Source organism: Sciurus carolinensis, chromosome 2, assembly GCF_902686445.1.
Source record: "Sciurus carolinensis chromosome 2, mSciCar1.2, whole genome shotgun sequence".
NCBI lineage: Eukaryota > Metazoa > Chordata > Mammalia > Rodentia > Sciuridae > Sciurus > Sciurus carolinensis.
This window is the reverse complement of record NC_062214.1, coordinates 159,350,293-159,374,005: the sequence shown is the minus strand read 5'-3', so window position 1 is coordinate 159,374,005 and position 23,713 is coordinate 159,350,293. Positions and strand designations below refer to the sequence as shown.

Here is a 23,713-nt window from a genome sequence, read left to right as displayed (position 1 = left end):
GTTTTCTCTGATAAGTGGATGATGATACATAACTAGGGGGGACAGAGGATTTTCAGAGAGAAGAATGAAGGAACTGTGGATGGTATAGAGGAAAATGGGATGGGAAGAGGTGGGGGAAGGAAAGATAGAATGAGACAGACATCATTACCCTATGTACATGTATGATTACAAGAATACTGTGAATCATCATTGTGCACAACCATAGAAATGAAAAGTTGTACCCCATTTGTGTTCGATGAATCAAAATGCAGTCTGTAAAGATAAAAATTAAAATTAAAAAAATACAATTTTAAAAGGTTAAACATCTTATTTTCTCTTTATCTCATCATGTTGAAAGTTTGCCTCTGTGTTTCATAATGTAAAGTAACAGGACAATAATTCATAAGCAAATGTATAAACATGTATGTTCAAAATTTTTTTGTTTTAAATTAAGAATGGTATACAATTAAAAATGTTTGGGGGGGCTGGGGAGATAGCTCAGTTTGTAAAGTGCTTGCCTTACAAGCACAGGGCCCTGGGTTCGATCCCCAGCACCGCAAAAAAACAAAAAACAAAACAAACAAAAATGTTTGGGTATGTAAAAAAACAAAAGAAAATGCATTCTCTGAGCTCACCTCAGACCCATGCTATAGTATCAGAATCTGCATTTAGCAAGATTCCCAGGTGATGGATATGCATATTTGAGACACAAAGTTTGAGAAACCCTGCTATATTAAGCAACTTAACTAGTAATCTGGGGTGGAAATGGGAGGGGTTAGAGAAAAATTAGCCTAGCTCTCTTAGGAGCGGTACCATAACATTTTGTGTAGAAATGGATATTCCAGCATCTTTCAAATCGATAGTGTTAAAAAATTCACATGTGTGACCCTTAATCTGTCAAACACTAATTCTCGGAAGTCTTAAGAATTATATTGATTTCTCATTTGTTTACGAATAACTAGTTATTTAATATATTGTATTCCCCAGCAAACAGAGTCTAAGGTGACGACTTCTGCACTATTACTTCCTAGGGAGTTCAATCCAAAGAGGAGGGTGGAAAGAGTTATGCCCTGACTCCTGTCAATCAATGGTTTAACGTTTGCCCTATCTGCTGCACTTCTGGTTTATACATGGGTGTGGCTGTCTAAAGAAATTCCGTACTAGAGATGACAGGAAGTGCCAGGCAGGAGGTGGGAAGTATAGGACGGTAGGAATCCGGTGCCGTCAGACTGCTGCTTTCTGAAGTTTTCAGAAGCCTAGAATGGTGATCACCATAGCAGCAGCACAAATTAGAGAAATAAAAATAGGTAAAATCGAGGGGGACCAAAGTGGTAATAGGTGTCTGACACAATTAAAAGAATTTTTCAAATGAAGATAATTTTGTTCATGGTTTGAAATTTTGGTATCTACAATTATGCTGTTTTGCAACTAATTTAATAACATTTCCACACTTTTAAGAATGTGTCACAGGTGCTCGCAAATTAAATCTCGCTGAGATCCATCGAATGCGCATGAAAATTCTAAGGACAGATAATGAAATAGAGTTTCTAAAGAAGAGAATAGTTGATCTGACAGAAATTAATAAAGCTCTGGGGTAAGTATCTTTTAATTCAGTATTTGAGCAAGTCCAGGGCTTAAATGAGAAAAGGGTCCCAATGGGTTTGTCCTCTGATCTGAACTGGGGCAAGGCAAGTTAAGAGGTGCAGATCAATCGTAGAAGATGACCCAGTCCTAAGGAGGAAAACAGGAGACCGGAAGACCTGAGCCATTTGCAGAGGCCATCCAGCTTCTTAGCAGCAACTATCATTTGCTTATAAATCACATACTACCTCAAATGCCATCTCTAAAGGTAAAAGCACAAAATGGCTGTCGCCATTTTCATAGAATTAAGTTTATAACCACAACTCCCTCCAAAGCAAAAACTCTTGTTGGGATTATATTGTAATAACAGCAAACCAGATTTATTGTATCTAGTTTAGTTCCTTAAAGACATTTAGTCATACTTATAACCTACTGGAGGGCTAAAATGGGGTTGGTTCCCAAAAGCGTTCTATAATTTATCTGTTAAAACATATATAACTGCCTGAAGCTCTCAGCTTGGGATCTGACACCTGTCACTTTCTTTTCTTTATTCCTGAGCTTTGTTGCCTCAGACCAGCACTTTACCCCATGGGCCTTAATCATTCCATCTGTGAAATGGAAATCACAGCTCTTGACTCTCACCTCATGAGAAGAAGAGATACATTCTAGAAGAAAAAAACAACAACAAAATCCTCAAAGAATAACTCACTGCTGGGAGCAAATTTGCAAGACTAATGCATAAATATCAGAATGTTTTACCAGCATGAGAAATTTTCAAAGAGCTCTCATCATATGGAAAAAAATTCTCCTTGGGAAGCTAAAATAATCAGGAGATTGCTTGGTGCACAAGATAGCAAAGCATTAGGAATCAGGTGGAGACCTCAAGGCCTAGGAACACACTTCCCAAACCAGGCCCTCAGTATACCTGTCCTGGGAGATGCTCCATGAGAAAGACGGTTCATACTTACATAAGTTTGAGGAATACTGAATATTCTAACCCTATTAGGATTCACAATGCAGTTTTATCCATGGTGCAAGCTAGCCAAAGATAACTATATGTACTAGACCCTCTAAGTCAGAGAAATACTGCCAGGCTGGATATTCTTATCAATGGGTCAGCAACATCATACCCCTATATTTCTATGAGTCTCAAACTTGAGAGAGTGTCAAATCACCCAGAGGGCTTGTTAAAACACAGATTACTGGTATTTATAGGTTGGGGTGGCAGGGTGGAGGCAAGAATCTGCATTCCTAATAAGTTCCTGGGTTATGCTGATTCTGCTGATCCTAACCACACTTGAAGAGCTATTGCTGTAGACAGATCTTTATGGAAAGGCCAATTACAGAGGAGGTTGCTACAATCACTTGGCTCATCTGCTTTTCAAAGAAAGATGCGCATCAAGATTCCCAAAAGCTCTAACAGGTGATGAGCATATCTCCTTTCTCAGATGATCCTGCAAAGCTGGAAACAAGGCAGTTCTTTGAATGTGGTTTTTTTAGGTCCCATGTTCTGTTTGTGAGTGCTCTCTTCTTAACCCATCACAACACACCTAGATAAGTTTTTATATTTAACTTGCTTTTCTTCCCTGAGACTTCTCAATTCTGGGGCTGATCCATTTCTAAGAGGCTTCCTGTACTAGACCCACAAAGCATCTACTATCTGGCCTCCACATGGAGCCTCTTGCCTAGACTTCTTTTTATTGCATTTCTATTGCGGAGTTTGACTTCTAAAAAAAAAAAAATTTCCCAAGAACCTGTTATTTTCTTGAGCCTTCAAAAACAAATCCCCCTTGAGTTAAAGTCTCTAACCTCAGACACTGGAAAAAATAAAAGGTCTTTATGTTGCAGGAGTTTTTAAAAAGTAAATTAGAGAAATGAACTAATGATCTCTTCTTCAAATCTTTTACTGTCCAATGCTTCTCCTGATATTAAGTTATCCTACTAATGGAGGAGGCCAGCATGTGAGGTTGAAGACTCCTTTGGTACTCAGACCTGACTGAGATGGGAAGAGGGTTGGACTTCTGTCTCAAGCATCTTTGAAACAATAAAGAAGGACTCTGCTTCCTCTTCCCCTAGTTTCTGTTCAGAGGAAGGCTAGTTTTCTCTTGGGCCTACCTCAGATGATCCTGGAGATGTGATGGGATGGTTATCTTTTGGGGGCTTAATGACATATGTCAGGATGATTAAGACTGAGATATGGTGATGATGCATATAAAACACTCATCTGGCCAGATCCCATGCACCTGTTCAAAACTACTTTTGAATCACTCAGTACTTTAATCCAAAAATCCTGTAATTACTACATGTCACATGGGGCTCGATGGGGTGAAGTGGACCCACATGACATTTTTGCAGCAGGTAAACAGTTGCTAGGTTGATATTTGTTCTGTGTTTCCTTCTGTTCTTGTGTCAACTAGATTAAGATAATTACAAACACAGCTAGAAAATAAGCATCCATTACATTTTCCCTCTTTACAAGGGTTCGTTTCATCAAAGACTCTTTAAATTCCTTTTCTAAGTGTCCTCCTTTTCATGCTGGAAGGGATTCTTTCCCCCCTAGTGAAAAGCAAGAAGAACTGTCAAAGCAGCATACAGCGATTGTCCTGTTGCTCAACCAAATGATGGAACAAAAAGCCACAACCATTGTTGACATAAATGAGACCTATACCAAAATCAACACGGAGAGAGAAGAAATAGAATTGCATAAAATATATCTGAAAGAGACAGAGGAGTTGATGTTAAAACAGAAAGAAGACTATTTGACAAGAAAACAGCAATTGACTGCACAAGTAAGTGTCATGGATTTTTTTTTTTTTTTTTTGATACAGAATGATTTAGAATCTAGAGCAGAAATGGGAAATAATCTATTTGTCTTCAAGACTGGCAAGTGCTCTTTGTAGTCTCTTTTGTGAACACTGGGACCGGAGTAGGGTGGAAATCTCAAATGCTTTTGAAGCCTCTTGGAGAAGACACTTGATTATATCTCAGCATCTCTGTTCATAGGAACGAATATAAGTGGCAGGATTTGTAACATAGTGTTGGCCCTTACCTATATGCAGCCACAGAGGGAAGAGGAACTTGCCACCATCTTATCTGGTTGCCTTTGGCAGTCCTGGGCATGGACAGGACCAGAAATTCAGACAGGACAGCTGTTCGTGCCTACCACTTCTGATGAATGAACCTGAGAGAAAAGTGACCATGCAGAGGAGGTGGCAGAGCCAAGGACCTAAAGATCAAACTGTGTTCTGAGGCTACCATGTGAGGGTAGAACAGGAAAAGCTACTTCATCTTTTTCTGCCCCTGAAGGAGCTGCATATCTGCTATGCTGTGTTAATTAAAATTCACCTTTAAATGACCTTTGATCATTTCTTCCTTGCAGTGCTTCTGGTTGCTCCAGAAGAGGTAGGACTGTCCGCATATTAGGTGCTCCTAGCAGCAATCTTCACCCTCCCTCTGCCGTGGGGGAACTGGGTGCATGATGAGCATTTCTGTGCAGCTTCTGATGCTGCTCTTTCCAAGATGTCAAATGGCATAACCTCAGTTTATTAAGTGCAGGAAATGAGACTTGGGCTTGCATCACTGCTATCTTAAACAAGAAGAGAGAAGGAGAGGGAAGGAAGATGAAAAGAGGGGAAGAGAAGGAAGGAAGGAAAGAAACTTGACTTATTAAATTACTTTTCTTGAGTCTTAATTAAAATTTAAAGAAATAAAATCCAGTAGGGATCATTTGAATCTTACGGAAACTGATTTCCATGAGAAGACTTGAGCTATTTGGAAATTCCAATCAGGTCTCAGCTTCTTGATCCTTAAAAATGTTGACCCCTTCAGAAATAATTTTACCCTAAAGCCATGTATTCCTGGGAATAGAGAACCCAGCCCCATTGTTTCTTGTAACTGACATTTTTGTAAAATAGCTATCAAGGAGCCTATCTTGGTCTGTTTGTGCTGCTAAAACAAAATACCTGAAACTGGATAATTAACAAATAATAGAAATTTATTTCTCATGGTTCTAGTAGCTGGAAGTCCAAGATCAAAGTACCAGTGAGTTCAGTGTTTGCTGAGGGACCAGGCTCTGTTTCCAACATGACACTAGAAGGCTGCGTCCTCTAGAGGGGATGAATGTTGTGTCCTCACATGGTGGAAGACAAGACAAGGCTTAGCTAATTCCTTCCAGCCCTTTTATAAGGCCACGAGTCTCAACCAGGAGCCCTCTACTGTCATGGATTTGGTCAACTCTTGCCCCACCTCTTAGTTCTACCACAATGGAAATTAAGTTTCAACATATGAATTTTGGGGACTATATTCAGACCATAGCAGAGTCTCTTAGGCAGTGTGTAGCCTCCAGACAGAATTTGTAAAAGTCAAACTCTGGATCCTTTCTGGGCTATATTGCTTGAATCAACTGAAATCTGTGTCTAAAAACTTTAACTGAATTTATTGCTATAAAAATGAAACAAATTTCAGGACAACAAGGATCAAAAAGGGTTATACGGTTTTCATTCCCTTCCCCTGACAACCCTGAGAGGCATTTGCACTACTTCCACTGTTTCAACTCCTGAGCACGGTTCTGTTCCCTCTGAATACCCCAGACACCCCCACACTGGTTCCGATCACCAAGTTACAGGGGCAGAATGGTGTGTCCAAGAGGTCCTAAGGGGATAAGGACTCCCATGTGGTGGAGGGGTGGGGGAATGTGTTCCCTTTTTTCACTTCTCCTGGGACCACAACAGTGGGTTGAGGGTGGGGAGAGGTATTGAATCTGAGCTTTGCTCACCAGAAGGAGGAATTTTGTCTGTTACATTCTCTACAGCATCGGAGCATCAAGAATAGGGCCTGCACACCTCACACGTGGAAGACACACTCCACTGCTTTCTTGTATAAAATGGATTTTAAAGTTTGTTTTAACCCCTATGGGGATGGCTCCCCCTTTCTTTTTTTTTTTTTTTTTTTTTTTTTTTTTTGGTGGTGCTAGGGATTGAACCCAGGGCCTTGTGCTTGTGAGGTAGGCACTCTACCAACTGAGCCACACCCCCAGCCTTGCCTTTCTATTCTTTAAAATAAACATTAAACCTAAGAAAGGAAGCCCAGGGAGCTTCATATAGGAAACCTGCAGACATCATGTGTTCCTCTTCAGTGTTGCTATATGAATAGTCTATCTTGATAGTCTACAAACTTTTTCTAAAAAGAACCAGATAGTAAATACTTAAAACCAGACAGTCTCTGTCACGGCTACTCAACTCAGCCATTTTGTCACAAAAGTAGACATAAATAATACCTAAATAAATGAAAGTGATGCTGCATGCCCACAAGTAGCCTGCCCTAGGTCTTTCTTTCTAGGAAAGGGCGCCAGTTAAGATGCATTCAGATGCAAACAGCAAGGACCTGGCTGAAGCTGGCTCAAACAGTGAGTCCATTTATTATGTCCTACAATAGAAATTCTCAAGGTGAGGCAGCTCCTCTCAGCCCAAGGCTGGCTTTGCTCAGTTTTTATGCTGGACTTTATGCTTCCTTATTCAAGTGGCAAGAGGAAAACCTTTCCCCAAGCATAAGCCTTTCTCTCTGTGTTTGATAGGTCAGGCTCGGATAGTGTCCAACCCTGGAACCACAGCAAATCCTGAGGGATTGGTATGTGCCAATGGTCTGGACCAATTGACGTAGGTGGACATTAGGAACAAACCACCAGTGTTCACTACAGACACATGACAGGCCATGATCACACCTGTTAATTACCTTGCTTACTGTGAGGAAGGAAAAACTATTACAAATGTCAGGATATCTCCAAACCCATAAGATATGTTCCAACATAAAATGCTGTTTGCCCATGTCTTCTGTAATTGTAATATTTGCGGGGGGGGCAGAATTAAACCTAAGTTATGAATGAAGATTTCTCATTTTTAATAAAATGTATTAATCACCAGGTTTCATTCATATGTATCTGTACCCCTGTGTAGGAAGAGTTGATAATGGTCACATTCCTTCAGGGTAGGCACTTGGGGTGAAGTAGCTGCTGACTCTAAAGGCGAGCCACCCAGACACATGTCTTCATAGTTCTTTAATACAGAATTGAACATGCTTTCTTAGACCTTCTCACTTAACTTTTACTTCGTTCTTCATCATTAACTTTGTGGATAAACATGCTTGATTTTGATAAGAGGGTGAGTCACTTCATTAGGGTCTGACAAGTGATCAGCTTATCTTTGATCTTGGTGAAATAGCAAGAAGTTGTCTGGGATTATAAGATGTTCTGTCTTCAGTGGTTTTGTTTGCTCTGTTTTTAGTCAGTTTTATTTCCCATTAAGTAATGTAACTCTAAGTTCCCAGGCAATTCTTCATTCCTTCCTTTCCTCATCTCTCCAAGTCTGCTGAGCACACTAAAAATCAGGTAACCATTGCTTTGGTATTTTATTAGTAGATCAGTACAGTGGCAAATTGCTTTTATAACTTATTATCAATGATCATTACTATTATTGCTTTACTTTATTGATTTACTGTTTCAATATTTTATATTTACAGTTTGACTCATATTGTTCACTATTCCCTGTGATACTGTAAAATAAGCAAACCCTAATTTTGTTTTATATTATTTTACTTTGTTGGCATACTTATATTGAATATGGCCTAATTAGATTATGAACTAAGTTGATAAATTAAAAAGCTTTTCTAAACTTTGTTGTGCTAATTAGGCTTTTAAATTAGTTTGTTCTGTCACTGTAGATAAATGAACTTAAAAAGATCTGTGATCTTAAGAAAATAGAGACTTATAAAAAGAAGAAAGAATTGGATAAAATACTAAAGGAAGTGACAAAAATTAAAGATGCAGTTATTACCACCTCAGCGGTAAGAAAGAATAAATATTTTCTCAAGTCTGAAAAAAATGAGTTGATTTTAATTCATCTTCATATCTTCTGGGAGAATGCTTTTGGCATGCTAACATTTTCTGATACTTTCTTTAAAGTTTATGATGTGATTGTGTTTTCTTCTTCAGGAATGTGGTGGAAGAAAGAAATTAGGTATATCTGAGGTACAAATCGCATTGAATGGGCCAAAGTAAAGTGAAAATGTTGATCAAAAAATACATATAGAATCAACCAAATATATTGAGATATATATCTATATCTATCTCTCTACACATAACATTTACAGATATCTCTCTATATATAACCTCTTTCTCTCTTTATATATATATATGTATATGTATATGTACATGTATATATAAAACATTTCCATGAGATTGCTTTGTTTTACAGAACAATGAATAACCTTGGACTGATTCCTTCATTCTGATTGTGGGATAAAGGAACAGAGTTTAAGCTCTTTGTTAATATTAGGCATAGTAACACTAATTTGGAAAAGTGACCATTTGTCTATTTGAATTAGAAAATACTTCACAGTTTTGCATTTCTATTTAAAAATGTATAATATTTATTGAGAATCAGCACTGTGATTTGTACTTTGTTAAAATTATTCTTAAAGATGAGAAAATAGAAACTTAATGAGGTGACTGTAATTGAAGTGGTTAATATTAATATAACTTTATTCAATTAAATCAGAAGTACCTTTTACTATTCCATCATGATTAGTTTGAATTAATGAATTGTTATATATTGAAAATCACACGCATAACCATACTGATGGAATAGTAATAGGGAAACATCACATTTTCTATCCAGATGCACTGTTATTTCCATTATACTTCATAAGAGGTGGTTCTGCTCATTTTAATGGCAATGTATCTATGAGATATTCAATTACAGAACATTAATAAAATCATTTATTCCCAGTGTGAAATGATCATTTAAAAAGATCATTACTTGTTTTTAGATTTAACGTAGTGAGGAGCATATGTCTGACTAGGCTTAAGGGAGAACAGAGAGGTGACACAAAATGTAGTCATCTGCATGCCCAAGCTCACATGCCCAAGCTCCACTTTTGGCTCATAAATCATGAATCAAGCATCTCATCAACCTAGTTTGGAAAAATTAAGTGTATGTTCCTTAACTATCTTTAAAGATCTTTAAGACCAAGTTAGACTGACTTGCAAGTGACAGCTATACTTGGCTCCCCAGGTCCTTTTCCACCTCCCGCAATCAGCCTACCATTCTCAATTCACATTAGCACAGAAGAGTATTTGAAGCACAAACCTGAGTGTCACACAGAGCTGGGTTCAAATCTTGGATCTACCAACCTGAGGTTTCCTCCCCTATGAAATGGAGGGTAATAATATTGCCTACTGCAAAGATTTTTTTGTGGAGATTAAACAAGGTAATGCCTATCAAGCTTTTAATCCAGTGCTTTGTATTTGGTAAATTTTATAGCTGTTGTTGGTTGAGATTAGAAGATAGCAGTTTAGCTATGGAGTAAGACCATAGGGAATTTCATATTAACCTTCATATGGTACCTTCAGTCTTCAAGTCTTTGCAGCCAGGTCAAACTGATGTGATGTTGGCAGAAAAGAATATTTGGGTGCAATTTTCTAGGCAACCTACATGTTCAGGGCAGGAATGACTGAGGGGTAGAGATAATAGCAGGACTTCAGCATACAGTCCTCATCGCAATGCTTGATCCACAATCTTCCAACATTCTGCAAATTTTGGAACATTCTAGAATACTGGACCCCTTTTAACTTGGGAACCAACTAAGGCCAAGATGTTTAGTTACCCAGATGCTCTACAGAAAAAAAATCATTTTGAGTATCTTTCATCTACCTATCTCACAAGGCATGCTCCCCATAGGTGTTTCTTTGAATCCTCTTTGATGTCCAGGATTAGATGGCCTAAATATTCCATTCAGGTAACTCTATGTTGAAGAGAGAGCAATTGTGCAGCCTTTCCTTAGCTCTACTCTCCCTCACATGTGGAATATAAAACCAAGACTCAATAAGTTTGACTTCCCTTCTCTTCATACCAAAACTACATTGCAAAAATAATGATTTCACCATGAATTTTCTCCACTGATTTTTTTCCTTCTTTTAATTCATGCTAACATTTTTTCATAGTATCCATTTCCTGAACATTGATAAAATATTTTAAAAATTATTTTGGCATAAACATAACTATCAATTGAAACCAAAAAACCAAATTTGTTATGACTTTTAAAAACAATACTTTTTCTAGTATCCTGGGATACTAGATGATTATACTATTGATTTATTAGACTTTTTAAAAATGATAAGCAAAATAAATTCTTGTCTTGAAAATTTTTTCAAGTATAATTTTCACTTTCTTTCTACTATATTGTCATTCCCCCATTACATTTTGGGTTTTTTGATGATTTCAGAATTATTTTTGAACCAGTTTATTTTATGAAGAAACAATTCTAATGATTGCTTCTTTTTTTACTCAACAATGGTATCAGTTGAATGAGTGATTCATGGATATTTAGTGTAATCGAACTGCTGTTATGTTATCAAACTTGGTGATGATTGAATGCCATATTTTTGTTGAATTTTCAATAGGCTCTTAGTGATCACAATTTAGAGATAGCACAACTACGTGGCTCAATAAATCATTGGGAAAAAGAGTTGGAAAACGTAAAGAAATTATGTAAGATTCTGGAGAATAAAATGTAAGTGTGATACCTCGCTTTTACTGAAGTATTTATAATATTGTTAGTCAGCTTTCCATTACTGTAACAAAATGCCTGAGGTAATCAGTTTATAAAGAGAAAAGATTTATTTTGGTCCACAGCTTTAGAGGTTCTCATCCATGATTATTCAACCCCATTGCTTTGTGCCCATGGCAAGGGTGCTAGAACAGCATGGCAGGAACATATTAAAGAGCAAAACTAAAAATAAAAAATAAAAAATAAAAAAAATAAAAAAAAAAATAAAGAGCAAAACTTCTTACCTGGTAGTCAGAAAGAAAGGAGAAGAGGATGAGACTGGAGTCTTACAATCCCCTTAAAATATGTCCCCAGTGACTTAAATGCCACCCACCATGTCCAAGCTTTTAAAGCGTTCACTACATCCCAATAGCACCATTTTGGAGACCAAGCTTTTAATAGATGGGTCTCTGAGGGATATTCAAAATCCAAACTATAGCAGTTAATATGCTATTTTCATACTTTAAAAAATGTCTTTAATATTAGATGGAAATTATATTCTCTTAGTTTACTCAAATTTGTGTGATAGCTTTAAAGAATCACCTCTTCATTTTGACATTAGCCATTCTCTCCAATGATGAAGAAAAGAAAACCAAGAATGATACAGTTGGCTTGGGAAAGGGAAGGGACTTTTTGGAATGTGTTATCCTCACTTCAGTTGCTGACTCCTTACAAACAAAAATTCCTCTGGGGAAGTGGGGAAAAAGGTACACTCATACATTGCTGGTGGTGCTGCAAATTAGTGCAGCCACTCTGGAAAGCAGTGTGGAGATTCCTTAGAAAACTTGGAATGGAACCACCCTTTGACCCAGCTATCCCACTCCTCGGCCTATACCCAAAGGACTTAAAATCAGCATACTACAGAGATACAGCCACATCAATGTTCATAGCTGCTCAATTCACAATAGCCAAATTGTGGAACCTACCTAGATGTCCTTCAGTTGATGAATGGATAAAGAAACTGTGGTATATATATATACAATGGAATATTACTCAGTCATAAAGAATGATAAAATTATGGCATTTGCAGGCAAATGGATGAAATTGGAGAATATCATGCTAAGTGAGATAAGCCAATCTCAAAAAATCAAAGGACGAATGATCTCGCTGATAAGTGAATGATGACACATAATGGGGGGTGGGAGGGGTTAGTGTTAGGGTTAGAGTTACGGTTAGGGAGGGGGGCAAGAATGGAGGAAGGAAGGACTGTACAGAGGGAAAAGAGGGGTGGGAGGGGTGGGGGGAAGGGAAAAAATAACAGAATGAATCAAACAACATTACCCTATGTAAATTTATGATTACACAAATGGTATGCCTTTACTCCATGTACAAACAGAGAAACAACATGTATCCCATTTGTTTACAATAAAAAAAATAGCAAAAAAAGAAATTCTTAGGAATAAATTTAACCAAAGTGAAAACAAAAATAAATAAATAAAATTGTGGTAAATTACACATTAAAAAAAAAAATTCCTCTGGGGAAAGTAACTAGTAGGGCATGCTATAAGGCTATAACCCTCCTGTGGATTGTGATAGGTATTCTTAGTGGAGAGGGATTTGCAGAAGCTACCGTGAAAATACAGGGGTAGAGTGCTTGCCTAGCATGTGTGAAGCCCTGGATTCTATCCCCAGTACCACAATATGATAAAAGAAGTAAAATAAAATCTGAACTCCTGCTTGGCCCTCAAAACCCTGCATGATCTAGTGTATCACCTCTAGCCTTATCATACTCTGTCCTTGAATACACTAAGCTTTTTTTTTTTTTTTTTAGGCCTCTGGGTCTTATCCCTTGCTGTTCCTTCTGGCTCCTTCTCATCTCTCAAAGAGATCTTCCCTGACTTTCTGTCCAAAGTAGCATTCTAGCTCTCAGGATCTCACTACACTGTTAGCATTAACTGAAAGCTATTAATTATTTCTTGGTAACTTGCTTCTATTCTAACTACTTCACCAGAATGTAATTTACAGGAGAGTAGGGACTTTGGATACAGGGTGTCCCTAAGTACCTCAGACAAATCTGGCAGAATGTGGGTGTTCAAGAATTGTTTCTTAAGCGAAATAATAAATAACTAAAGTATTGATTCATTAATAGAAAAGCAAAAATAAAATTTAATATATATAAATAGGTTGTATGAGGATATGGGAACTGACAAGAAGTTTTCACGCTGTAAGTACATGTATCTTTGCTGCAAAATATGTTCTGTTATGAATCTGTTTGGCTTTCTCTGTTCATAGACGGTTCTTCACAGATCACCAGAACAAACTGGATGAAGAATCCATTATTGAAAAAAATGATTACCTGACTAAGATAAAAGAGGTAGGAAGACAAAAGTGATGCCCTTTAAATTATAAATAGATTTTATATTTATTTCATTTTTAAATATGTGCTAAAATGTAGAATTTTTCAAAAGTAAAATTTTTATTGACTAATAATGATTATGATCATTCACAGTAACTGATTTAAAGATTTTTATCTGCTCCCAAAGTATCTTATATACATGAAAAAGCAAAGATTGTCCATGTGAAGATGAATTGTTTTTTGGTTACTTTTTGTTTGGTTATGGTAGTTTTACCTTAGGAATATCAAATTAGTAGATATTTTCATATAAATTATTTAGAGAAATCATGATCTTCTTGATGTTGTGTGGTATCTGTGAAGTGTAGCAACCTAATTTTCACTTAATAATATTAGTATTATTTGGAAGTATCTGAGTCAGATTTAGCTCTGAGGATTCTCTAGACATTTTTGTTTGTTTTGTTTTGTTTTTCTTCTTTCATTTTATTTTTCTTTCTCTTTAAATTTCTTTTCCTTTTATTGTATTTTTTAAAATTTTCTGGACATTTTTTCAAATTAGGTTAAAAGAAATATTATAAGTAAATAACCAACGATGTAAACCAAGACAGCCATAAGATATTTAGTGAAGCATTCATTAGGATAGTGAAATAAGGGGAGGAAAGACTTAATTAAAATCCATAAAAAAGCTTAGTTAAATAAGTATGAGTATTGCTAATATGTTATCAAGTCATGAGTACTACATTGTAAAACAGTATTATATGACTCCATTTATTTTTGTATATACACAAATATACATTCACACCAGAGACACCTGAAATTCTTTTTGCTCCTTGCAGTAAATGAATTATGTCCTTGAAATCTCCCCCACATCAAATGCACATACTTAATGACCATAGTCCAGGTTTTATAGTGTCAGTACCCTCTGTCTGCATCCTCTATCTGTTTTGCATCAAATCAGCTAGGATATAAAATTCATCCCTTTCACTGCACTCTAAAACAAATTGAATAGCACAAAGATTTCCTGGAAATGTTAGTAGTCATGGGGAAGAATTCCATTGCAAAGCACAAAACCTTGTTCACTGCCTTTTCTTTGACTTCCAGTTCTTCATTCACCCTCTTGTTCTAGGATGCATGACCACCCCTCATTCAAATTTTTCTCCCTCTGTTAAAATGCATTTCTGTCCATCAAAGGCCTGTACCCATGCCCCAGATCAGAAGGAACATCACAGAAACCCTCCCAGAGAAACAATGGAAAGTTAAATTCTTTCCGTTTTTGGTTTTGGGAAGCAAACAACATTAGAGGTCTCCTCTGGGATAGCCCTTCTCTGATTTTTTTCAGTTGCAAGGATTTCAGAAACCAGACAAGGTTGATTGGTTGGTTGGTTGATTTGTTTTGGAGTTGTCTTTCATTTTATGACCAAAAGATTTTTTCTATTTATTTCCTATTATAGGAGCTGTTAGACAACCTTCAGACAAAAGCTCCTTGTTTTTTAGCCTTCATGGTTGTCTGAACTATCTAGGACCCCTAAACTGGCATGGCTAACCTGGTTAAAGGGGCAAATAGGGAGGGTCTTCCTTTTAATCCATATCCCTCAAGAAAATTCCATGGTTACAAGTGAGTGGTCACTTCAAAGAGAGCAGGTCTGTGACCCACTTAGTATTTCTACTGTGATAGATACTGTGGGCTCTTAGTGACATTCATAATTCTCAAGTTCAATGTTATGGTTTGGATGTGAGGTGTTCCCCAAAAGTTTATGTGTGAGACAATGCAAGAAGCTTTAGATTTGAAATGTCTGGGTTATGAAAGCCTTAACCCAAGCAGTGAGTTAATCCCCTGGTAGGGGTTAACTGAGTGGTAACCAAAGATAGGTGGGGTGTGACTGGAGGTGGTAGGTCACTGGGGGCATGCCTTTGGGGTATATATTTTGTATCTGGCAGGTGGATTCTCTTTTTCTCTGCTCTCTGACCATCATGTGAGCTGCTTCCCTCTGCTACACTCTTCCACCATGATGTTCAGTCCCGCCCTCGAGATCTCTGCTGTCTATAGATTGAGACCTTTGGAACCATGAGCCTCCAAATAAACTTTTCTTCCTTAAAATTATTCTTTTTAGGTCTTTTAGCCACATCAGCAAAAAGCTGGGATGGAAACCAAAGATGGAATTAAACTCTGTTCTATCTTTAATTTTTTCCCCAACATCTCCCCAATCCCCTGCTATTCCCCACCAGCCCCTGTTTACTAGTACTCTGCTCTCCACTTCTATGAGTGCAGCACTTTTTAGATTCCTCATGTAAATGAGATCATAGAACATTTATCTTTCTGTGCGTGAACTGCTTTACTTAATATAATGTCCTCATCCAGGTTGCTGCAAACAGCAGAAAGCCATTCTTTTTCAAGGCTGAGTGGTTTTCATTGAGTATATATACCACATTTTTTTTGTTTTTTGTTCATCCACTGATGGACACTTAGATTAATTCCATATTTAGCTATCATGAATAAATTATTAAGTGCACAGTATTATTTATACATAGATATATATTTTGATGAATGAAGTTTATTAATTTTAATAACATCAGTTCAGTTTATTAATATTTTCCTTTTTGGCTAAAGCTTTTTGTGTCCTGTGTCATAAGGGTTTCTCTTCTATTATCTTGTAGGCCTTTCACATTTAAGACTGTAAGCCCTTTGGAATGTGTGTGTAGGGGTGTGTGTGTGTGTGTGTGTGTGTGTGTGAGAGAGAGAGAGAGAGAGAGAGAGAGAGAGATGAGATGGTGGTCAAGATTCATGTTTCTCCTAAGGTTGGCTAATTAACCACCATCACTTAAAGAAAAGGTATTCCTTTCCTCCATTATATTGTAATCACACTATCATCATAAATCAAGTGTAGATCATAAATACATCGTAAATATCTGTGTGGATTTTAGACTTTCTATTCTCTTTACTTTGACTATCTCTTAGAGGACAATATTTTTTTAATTAGTAAGTATAAAATGAAGGTGTATAGCTAGTCGTATAAATCCTTCAACTTTGTTCTTCAAGATAGCTTCAGCTATGGTTAGTTCTTTGAATCTCTTTGTTTGTCAAGTTCTGCCAAGAAGTTCATTTGGAATTTGATTGGTATTGTGTTAAATATATAAGTCAATCTGAAGAGGATGTCACATCTTTATAATTTTGAAGCTTCTGATTCATGGATATGGGTTATGTCTAATTTATTTTAAGTTTTCTTTGTTTGCTTTGCCTTAATTGTTCAAGTTACTGTGATGTGTCCCTCCTTGGGATGTATTTGGTTTTTTTAAATATGTGAATTTCTATATCTCATAAGTTCTGAAAAATATTAGGTCATTGTCTTATCAAATATTTCTTTTTTGTTATTCTCTCTCCTCTCTTTCTGAGACTCCAATTTTATGTATACAGTTATTTCTATTAATACATGTATCCTCTTTCTCACCTCCCGTTCTGTCTCCATGTTGCAGCATTCTAGAAAGAATAGTCTCATTTGAGTTCCCAATTTTGATTATTATATTTTTCAAGGGGTAATTATTTGGTATCTGTTCAAATATTATATCTCACTCTGCTGTTTCTAATTTCCAGTCATAATTTTGAAGCATGCTGAATATTTCTTTGCTCATAATAAGCTTAGTAGTTTTACAGTTCAGGGTTAGATACTCCCAATAACTGATGTCTTTTTGTGTCTGTAGTCTGTTCTTGTAGTCTCTTGTTTCTGCAAATTTTTGTTCATGCTGCCTGATTTCCTTCTGTTGCTGGTGAGAAACTGTATGCTGGAGATTGTTATTTAAATTGTTTACAAAAACAATTCAAAGCCTGAGATGATGACATCCTTCCTTGGGAACAAATACATATTCACTTTTTGTCACATGTGTGAAGAATTACTAGTCCAAAACCACCTTAATCCACCTTAAATTACCCTACTGAAGCTCTCTGGGGTCCCAGATCACAGTGGTGAGAGGTTTACCTAGATTCAACATCTGGATGGGCTCTCTGTGTTGGTATTTATCTTCTTACCAGGCAAGAAAGCCACATCTCAGTTTTCAAGTGGCTTCTTCCATACTGTCCTCAGGGCAGGTGTAGTTTTGAGTGTCAGCCTTATTAGTCCCAGAGTTAGGCATACTTATTCCTCATTACCTTGTTAGTTCTTTAGTACTTTCAAGGAGATTGTTCTCATCCAACTCAGCCAGAAGGTTATTTTGAACTAGCTACCGTTCCTACCAAACCTAACTTCTTTACCACATTTGAAGCAATTCATTAGACTTCCAAGAACAAGATTCTTACTTCATGCAAAACACTGGTGAGTACTATGTATTATTTTTGTCTTCGAATAGAAATAAGGTCAGACATTTGTATACACAAGGGATTGTTTGCAAGATACCCTTGAAGATATCAAAATCAGAACATGCTCAAGTCCTTATATAAAATAGCACAGCATTTGCATATAATCTATTCACACCCTCTTATATGCTTTAAAACAACACTAGATAGGTTATAATCATTTACACAATGCCTACACATCACTTCACTCATGTGGACTCCTTCTACCCACTACTCAGAGCACGACAAATTCAAGTTTTGTGTTTGGGAATTTTCTGGAATGTTTTTCCAAATAGTTCCCATCTGTAGTTGATTGAATCCACAAATGCAGAACCCATGAATACAGGTGGCTGACTGTATTTAACAAGAAGGAAGCATCATATCTAGTCAAAGTCATTTTGAGCAAGAATTTCTATGGATGTCACGTTTTCTTTTCCCTGGTATTATTAACATTCTGGAAAAAGGACACACAAATGTGCCTGAATGATCACAGTTTATTAATGACATTTCCTATTTCAATGTAAATTTTTACTCTATGGTTTTACATCAGTGTTACCTATCTTTCTATACTTTTGACATAACTTATAGAAGAGACCCCAAGATGTACAATTGCATATTTGCTATAGAAAGAAATCACCCGACATTTTGTGTCATATCTGTTGCATGCTAAGTAATATACTCAGTATTCTAGAGACTTGCTCACCTAATGTGGAACCCTTCCAAGAAACCATGAAGCAAGCCCTCTCATGCAATTCCTTTGTTTTTCTGTAGCTGGCTGAAAAACTGCACCAATTTCGTATAGAGAACAAAGAGCTACGAGAGAAACTGCATACTCTTATCAGACAATATAAGATTGTCTCCAGTGAGGAGCAGAAAGTTTATTTGCAGAGACAGATCGTCTATGGGGAGTATGTTTCTACCGCCAACCTCAATGTGAATCAGTGTGCCATAGTTATGTGATGCTTGTCTTGTTATCCAAGTGGTAACTCTCTGCTTGAGCTCATCCTTGTTTTAAAATCTACTGACAACAATGAAATATTCTTAACCCAGGAATAAATAAACACACTTCCAGTCTGCCCCTATAGTGCTATGTAATACTTTACTTATCAGGATCAGATCAGATCTATAAAAAAAAAATGCACTTTTTTCACTTCTAAATCATGTTTTTGAAAGAATTGTGCTTTTACTCTGTAAGACTATCCAGAGAAAGTGTTATCTATCTTCATCAGAAGCTGGCTCCACGCCTGTATTCCCTTTCTCAGATTATCATTGACACAACCTAAACCCAGAGAACAGAAAATTATTCAAAGAAATCCCCTAACAATTAGACTACATTTGGTCACCAAGTCTTGTGAATGTCCCTTCTCAAATATTTCTCAAATATAATCTAAACTCCTCTCCAACTTTATTCTTTCTACCACTTTCAGTCTGTTTTGGCTCTCCTCTCAGAAGTTTCCTCCAACTTCTGGTTTAGCATCACTAACTTATCTGCCTCCCTTCCACCAGAACAATCCTTCTGAAGCATCCCTCAGATGACATTCCTTTTCAACATCTGAATTGTAGTCAACTGGGTATAAATTCCTTTGTCCCATTGGACAACAAGGAGATGGGGCAGTCACACCTCCTTATTCAGTGCTGTTATGCCTAGGACCTCATACCTTGCTTTGAAAGTAGTGGGTATTCACCAATGTTTTCTTTATGACTATTACAGAGTAAAATCTTGCATGTATGAAATTATATAATAGTTCATTACTGCACTCAAAGTTAAATCTCACGGAAGGGTATTTACAGTGACCAGGTTCACTTAAGTGAAACTGAGTATGTTCCTTGTTGTAGTATTTAAGCTACAGAGAGTCGTCACAATCATTTTATGTCATCCAATTGCACAGCATACTGAGAACAATACTGATTTTCTTTAAGCAGAAATCTCCCCCAGATCAATAAAAGTGTGTTAGTTAGAAACATAAAACATGCTGGTGACAAGTAGCCATTAAACTAAAAGTTTGATAGCACCATGGGTTTTTGTCTTAGCCCAGGCTACTTAAACAACAAAAATGCATTTTCTTACAGTCACAGAGGCTGAGAGGCTGAGATTATGGTGCCAGTATGTTTGGGTTTCAGGGAGGGTCCACCTCCTGGCTTAGAGACAGCTACTTTATCTCTGAGTCCTCACATGGTAGAAGGAGGGAGGCCATTTTCCAGTCTCTCTTCTTGTAACCCACCCTGATGACCTCATCCATACCTAGTTACTAACCAAAGGCCCTATCTTTATCATGTACCCAAATTTTATCAAAACGTCGACCCTCCACGATGTTCATTTCAGCCACTCTAAATCACTTTAAGTCCAATTTTCTTTTCCAACTGAAAAGTAATGTCTATACCTGATTTTTAAATTCAAATACATAAATGTATAACTTGGAGAGTAAAAGTTACCAAAATCTCCGTTACATTGGAGGTTAGGATCTTAACATATAAATGGTGGAGGAACACAATTCAGTCCAGGGCAGTTTTAGAGGTGAGTCCCTTAGTTTTCTATCACAAGCAGGTTTCTATCAATGAGTGGTTGACATGACTGTAAACTTCTCTGAACCTCATTATTCTCTCCTGCAAGTTGGGACAAAGAATAACTACTTTAAAAAAAAAAAGTCTCATCAGCTCATGTACCAGGTCAGCATTTGTTTAACCCTTCCATGCAGTGAGATAGGTATTATAATCCCCATTTTTAAGACAGTGAAACTGAAGCTTATCCTCAGGTGAACTTCATTGCCCAAGGTCACGCTGCACAATTAAGAGGTAGAGCCAATATTCAAACTTGATCTGACTGACTCCACCTTTCACAGAAATATAAAACAGAATTAATAAGTGCATTAAGAGAGATATACCCACTCAGGGAGATGAAATATAATACAACTATTCCTGTTGTTGTTACTATTACCATTCATGTTTTTCCAGTGATTTGGGAATTTCCATAAATCCTATGTGTAAGTTAAGTTTTAGCCACTGCCAGCAAGAAGACTTCATTTCTATTTTTACTAATTTATTTGGTGAAACATTCATGATCTAAACTTTCCAAACTACTTTTTAAATTATTTGTGTTTGCAGATGTTCTCACACTGGGGAGTTAAAAATGATTATTTTTTGCCTATCAAATATAAGTCTCTGGGTTCAATCTCTAGGACCCACAAAAAAGAATATTATTTCAAGCCTTCAAAAAATGCTTACTGTCTTTTTTCATGATAGATACCGTAAACAAATGGCATTCATTACTAAGAAAGAAAACTTCCTGACACAAAGAAAAGTAGATATCAAACATATGGACGAAGGACTTCATACTCTTAAAAGACTTTATAAGTAAGTTTTTTGCCTTTGAAATTTTTAATCTCTACCTTTCTCTTGCATTTATTTTTTAATAAATTATAACAATAAGTCTATGTCAATTTCTAATATACTACAAAAAAGTAAGTTTATAATTAGCTCTCTATTTCACAGGTAGGAAAGTCATTGTCATTGAATCTTTTTAAAATTTTTTTATTTGTTCTTTTTAGATGTACATGTCAGTAGAGTGTATTTCGACATATAATACACACATAAAGTATAACTTCTCGTTCTTGTGATTTTACATGATGTGGAGTTACACTGTTCTTGTATTCATATATGAACACAAGAAAGTTATGCCTGATTTGTAATACTGTCTTTTCCTCTTCCTATCCCACTTCCCTTCCCTTCATTCCCTTTTCTCTAATCCAAAGAATTTCTGTTCTTCCCTTTCCCCATTATTGTGTGTCAGCCTCTGCATATTGGAGAGAACATGGAACGTTTAGTTTTTGGGGATCGGTTTATTTCATTTAGTATGATAGTCACCAGTTCCATCTGTTTACTGGCGAATGCCATTTTCATTCTTTGTGACTGGGTAATATTTCATTGTCTATATATACCACATTTTCTTTATCCATTCATCTGTTGAAGGGCACCTGGGTTGGTTCCACAGCTTGGTTATTGTGAACTGAACTGCAATAAACATTGATGCGGCTGCATCACTGCAGCATGCTGATTTTAAGTCCTTTGGGTATAAACTGAGGAATGGGATAGCTGGGTCAAATAGTGGTTTCATTCCACGTTTTCTAAGGAATCTCTATACTGCTTTCCAGAGGGGTTGCACCAATTTACAGTCCCACCAACAATGTATGAGTGTACCTTTTCCCCCACATCCTTGCCAACATTTATTGTTACTTGTATTCTTGATAATTGCCATTCTGACTGGAGTGAGATGAAATCTCAGTGTAGTTTGGTTTGCATTTCTCTAATTGCTAGAGATGTTGAACATTTTTCATATACTTGTTGACTGATTGTACTTCTTATTCTATGAAGTGCCTATGCAGTTTCTTTGCCCATTTATTGACTGAGTTATTTATTTTTTTGGTGTTAAGTTTTTTAGTTCTTTATATGTCCTGGAGATTAATGCTGTATCTGAGGTGCAGGTGGTAAAGATGTAATGCTAGGTTATTTATTTGGTGAATTTCTATTCTTTTAATGAACAAGTTCAATGCAATGCACTTTCCTCTTAGAATTGTCTTCCTAGTGTCCCACAGATTTTGATATGTTGTGTTGCTTTCTCATTTACCTCTAAGTATTTTTTAAAATTTCTTCCCTGATTTCTTCTGCTATCTATTGGTCATTAAATAGCATATTATTTTATCTCTAGGTGTTATAGATCAGTTTAACTATGAACATTCTAAACTCCTTCTCTGACATTTCTTCCCCTGTGGTATCAGTGGATTCTGTTATTGAAGTATCTTGGATTGTTTGGGGTGATTTGTTCCCTTGCTTTTTTATGTTGTTTGTATATCTGCCTATCTAACAGTATGGATCTGAGGCAGTAGAGTTTCTACCCAGTGGACTTATAGTATCTCTGAAGGTTTTCAGTACCTCACCATTTAGAGGGAAACAAATAATAACAATAACCCATGCAAACAATATACAGCATGAAACCGAACAGTTCCTGCTATAAGATCTACCATATTAATTGTCACAATAAACAGAAATGATATGATCAGTTATAGCCTATAATAAAAACAGTAAGTTTGAAAACTGTTTTACAATTTCAAATGGTAGACAGAGTGAGAACAGAAGTGATGTAGGACATGATGTTTATGAGAGAGGTAGAGAGAAGATAGAAGGAAAAAAAATTTAAAAAGCGTGAAAGAGAGAACCATAGAGGTTAGCTGTTAGCAGAAGAGAGAAAGAGAATCAAGGGAAACAGATAAGAGAAAAAATATATAAAGTAAAAATTTTTAAATTAAAAACAAAATAAAAGAATACAAAACAAAACTTAAATATATAAATCAAATATCCCAGTCCTCAAAATACTGATCCATGCAACATAACTGGCTTCAAAAATGTAGAAATGTGAAAAAACAAATATTAATATGTATAAATGTCCATAAACCATTAAGGTCCAATCAAACAAAGAAAAGAAAAAAAGATCTCAGTAAAAAGTTAAAAAATTATTTCATTGTAGTTCAAAAGATTCTCAGCTTCCCTTCTAAGCAGTATTAGGTGGGGTGGTCTGGAAAGTGATGCTTACTCCACCCTCAGGGTGGGGTTGCTGAAGTGAGAAAGGTAATCTTACAGGTAGAACTCCTGGAGGCAGGGTTTAGGCTTAGGCAGGCTCCAGGTTCTTTGTTGACTGGTAATTGGTCTGAAGATTTTATAAGTCAGTGCACCTCCAGGGTCCTGTGATTGCTGGTCCACACTGGAAGTGTGCACCCCAGGGATCTCCCCTGGGTTCCACTTCTGTGGTGGAGGAGCCAATTCTTAGTCCAGTATGTTACCTACAGACCCCATGTTACCTGGTCTCTTGTTCAGTCTCCAAACTCAATCTCGCCTGCTCACAACCAGTCCTGCATGCAGTCCACTTCTAGGGGGAGGCAGAGAGC

General features: G+C 36.7%; 1 protein-coding gene across 1 annotated transcript in view; it reads left to right on the top strand.

The window, feature by feature from the left end:
• Positions 1 to 23,713, top strand: part of Ccdc175 (coiled-coil domain containing 175) — a 68,401-nt gene that overhangs the window by 13,861 nt on the left and 30,827 nt on the right. Inside the window, exons 4-10 of the mRNA XM_047539836.1 lie at positions 1,438 to 1,573; positions 4,121 to 4,349; positions 8,275 to 8,397; positions 11,015 to 11,124; positions 13,393 to 13,474; positions 18,549 to 18,685; positions 21,018 to 21,128. Coding sequence (XP_047395792.1) covers positions 1,438 to 1,573; positions 4,121 to 4,349; positions 8,275 to 8,397; positions 11,015 to 11,124; positions 13,393 to 13,474; positions 18,549 to 18,685; positions 21,018 to 21,128 — 928 coding nt within the window. The remainder of the gene's footprint in view (positions 1 to 1,437; positions 1,574 to 4,120; positions 4,350 to 8,274; positions 8,398 to 11,014; positions 11,125 to 13,392; positions 13,475 to 18,548; positions 18,686 to 21,017; positions 21,129 to 23,713) is intronic.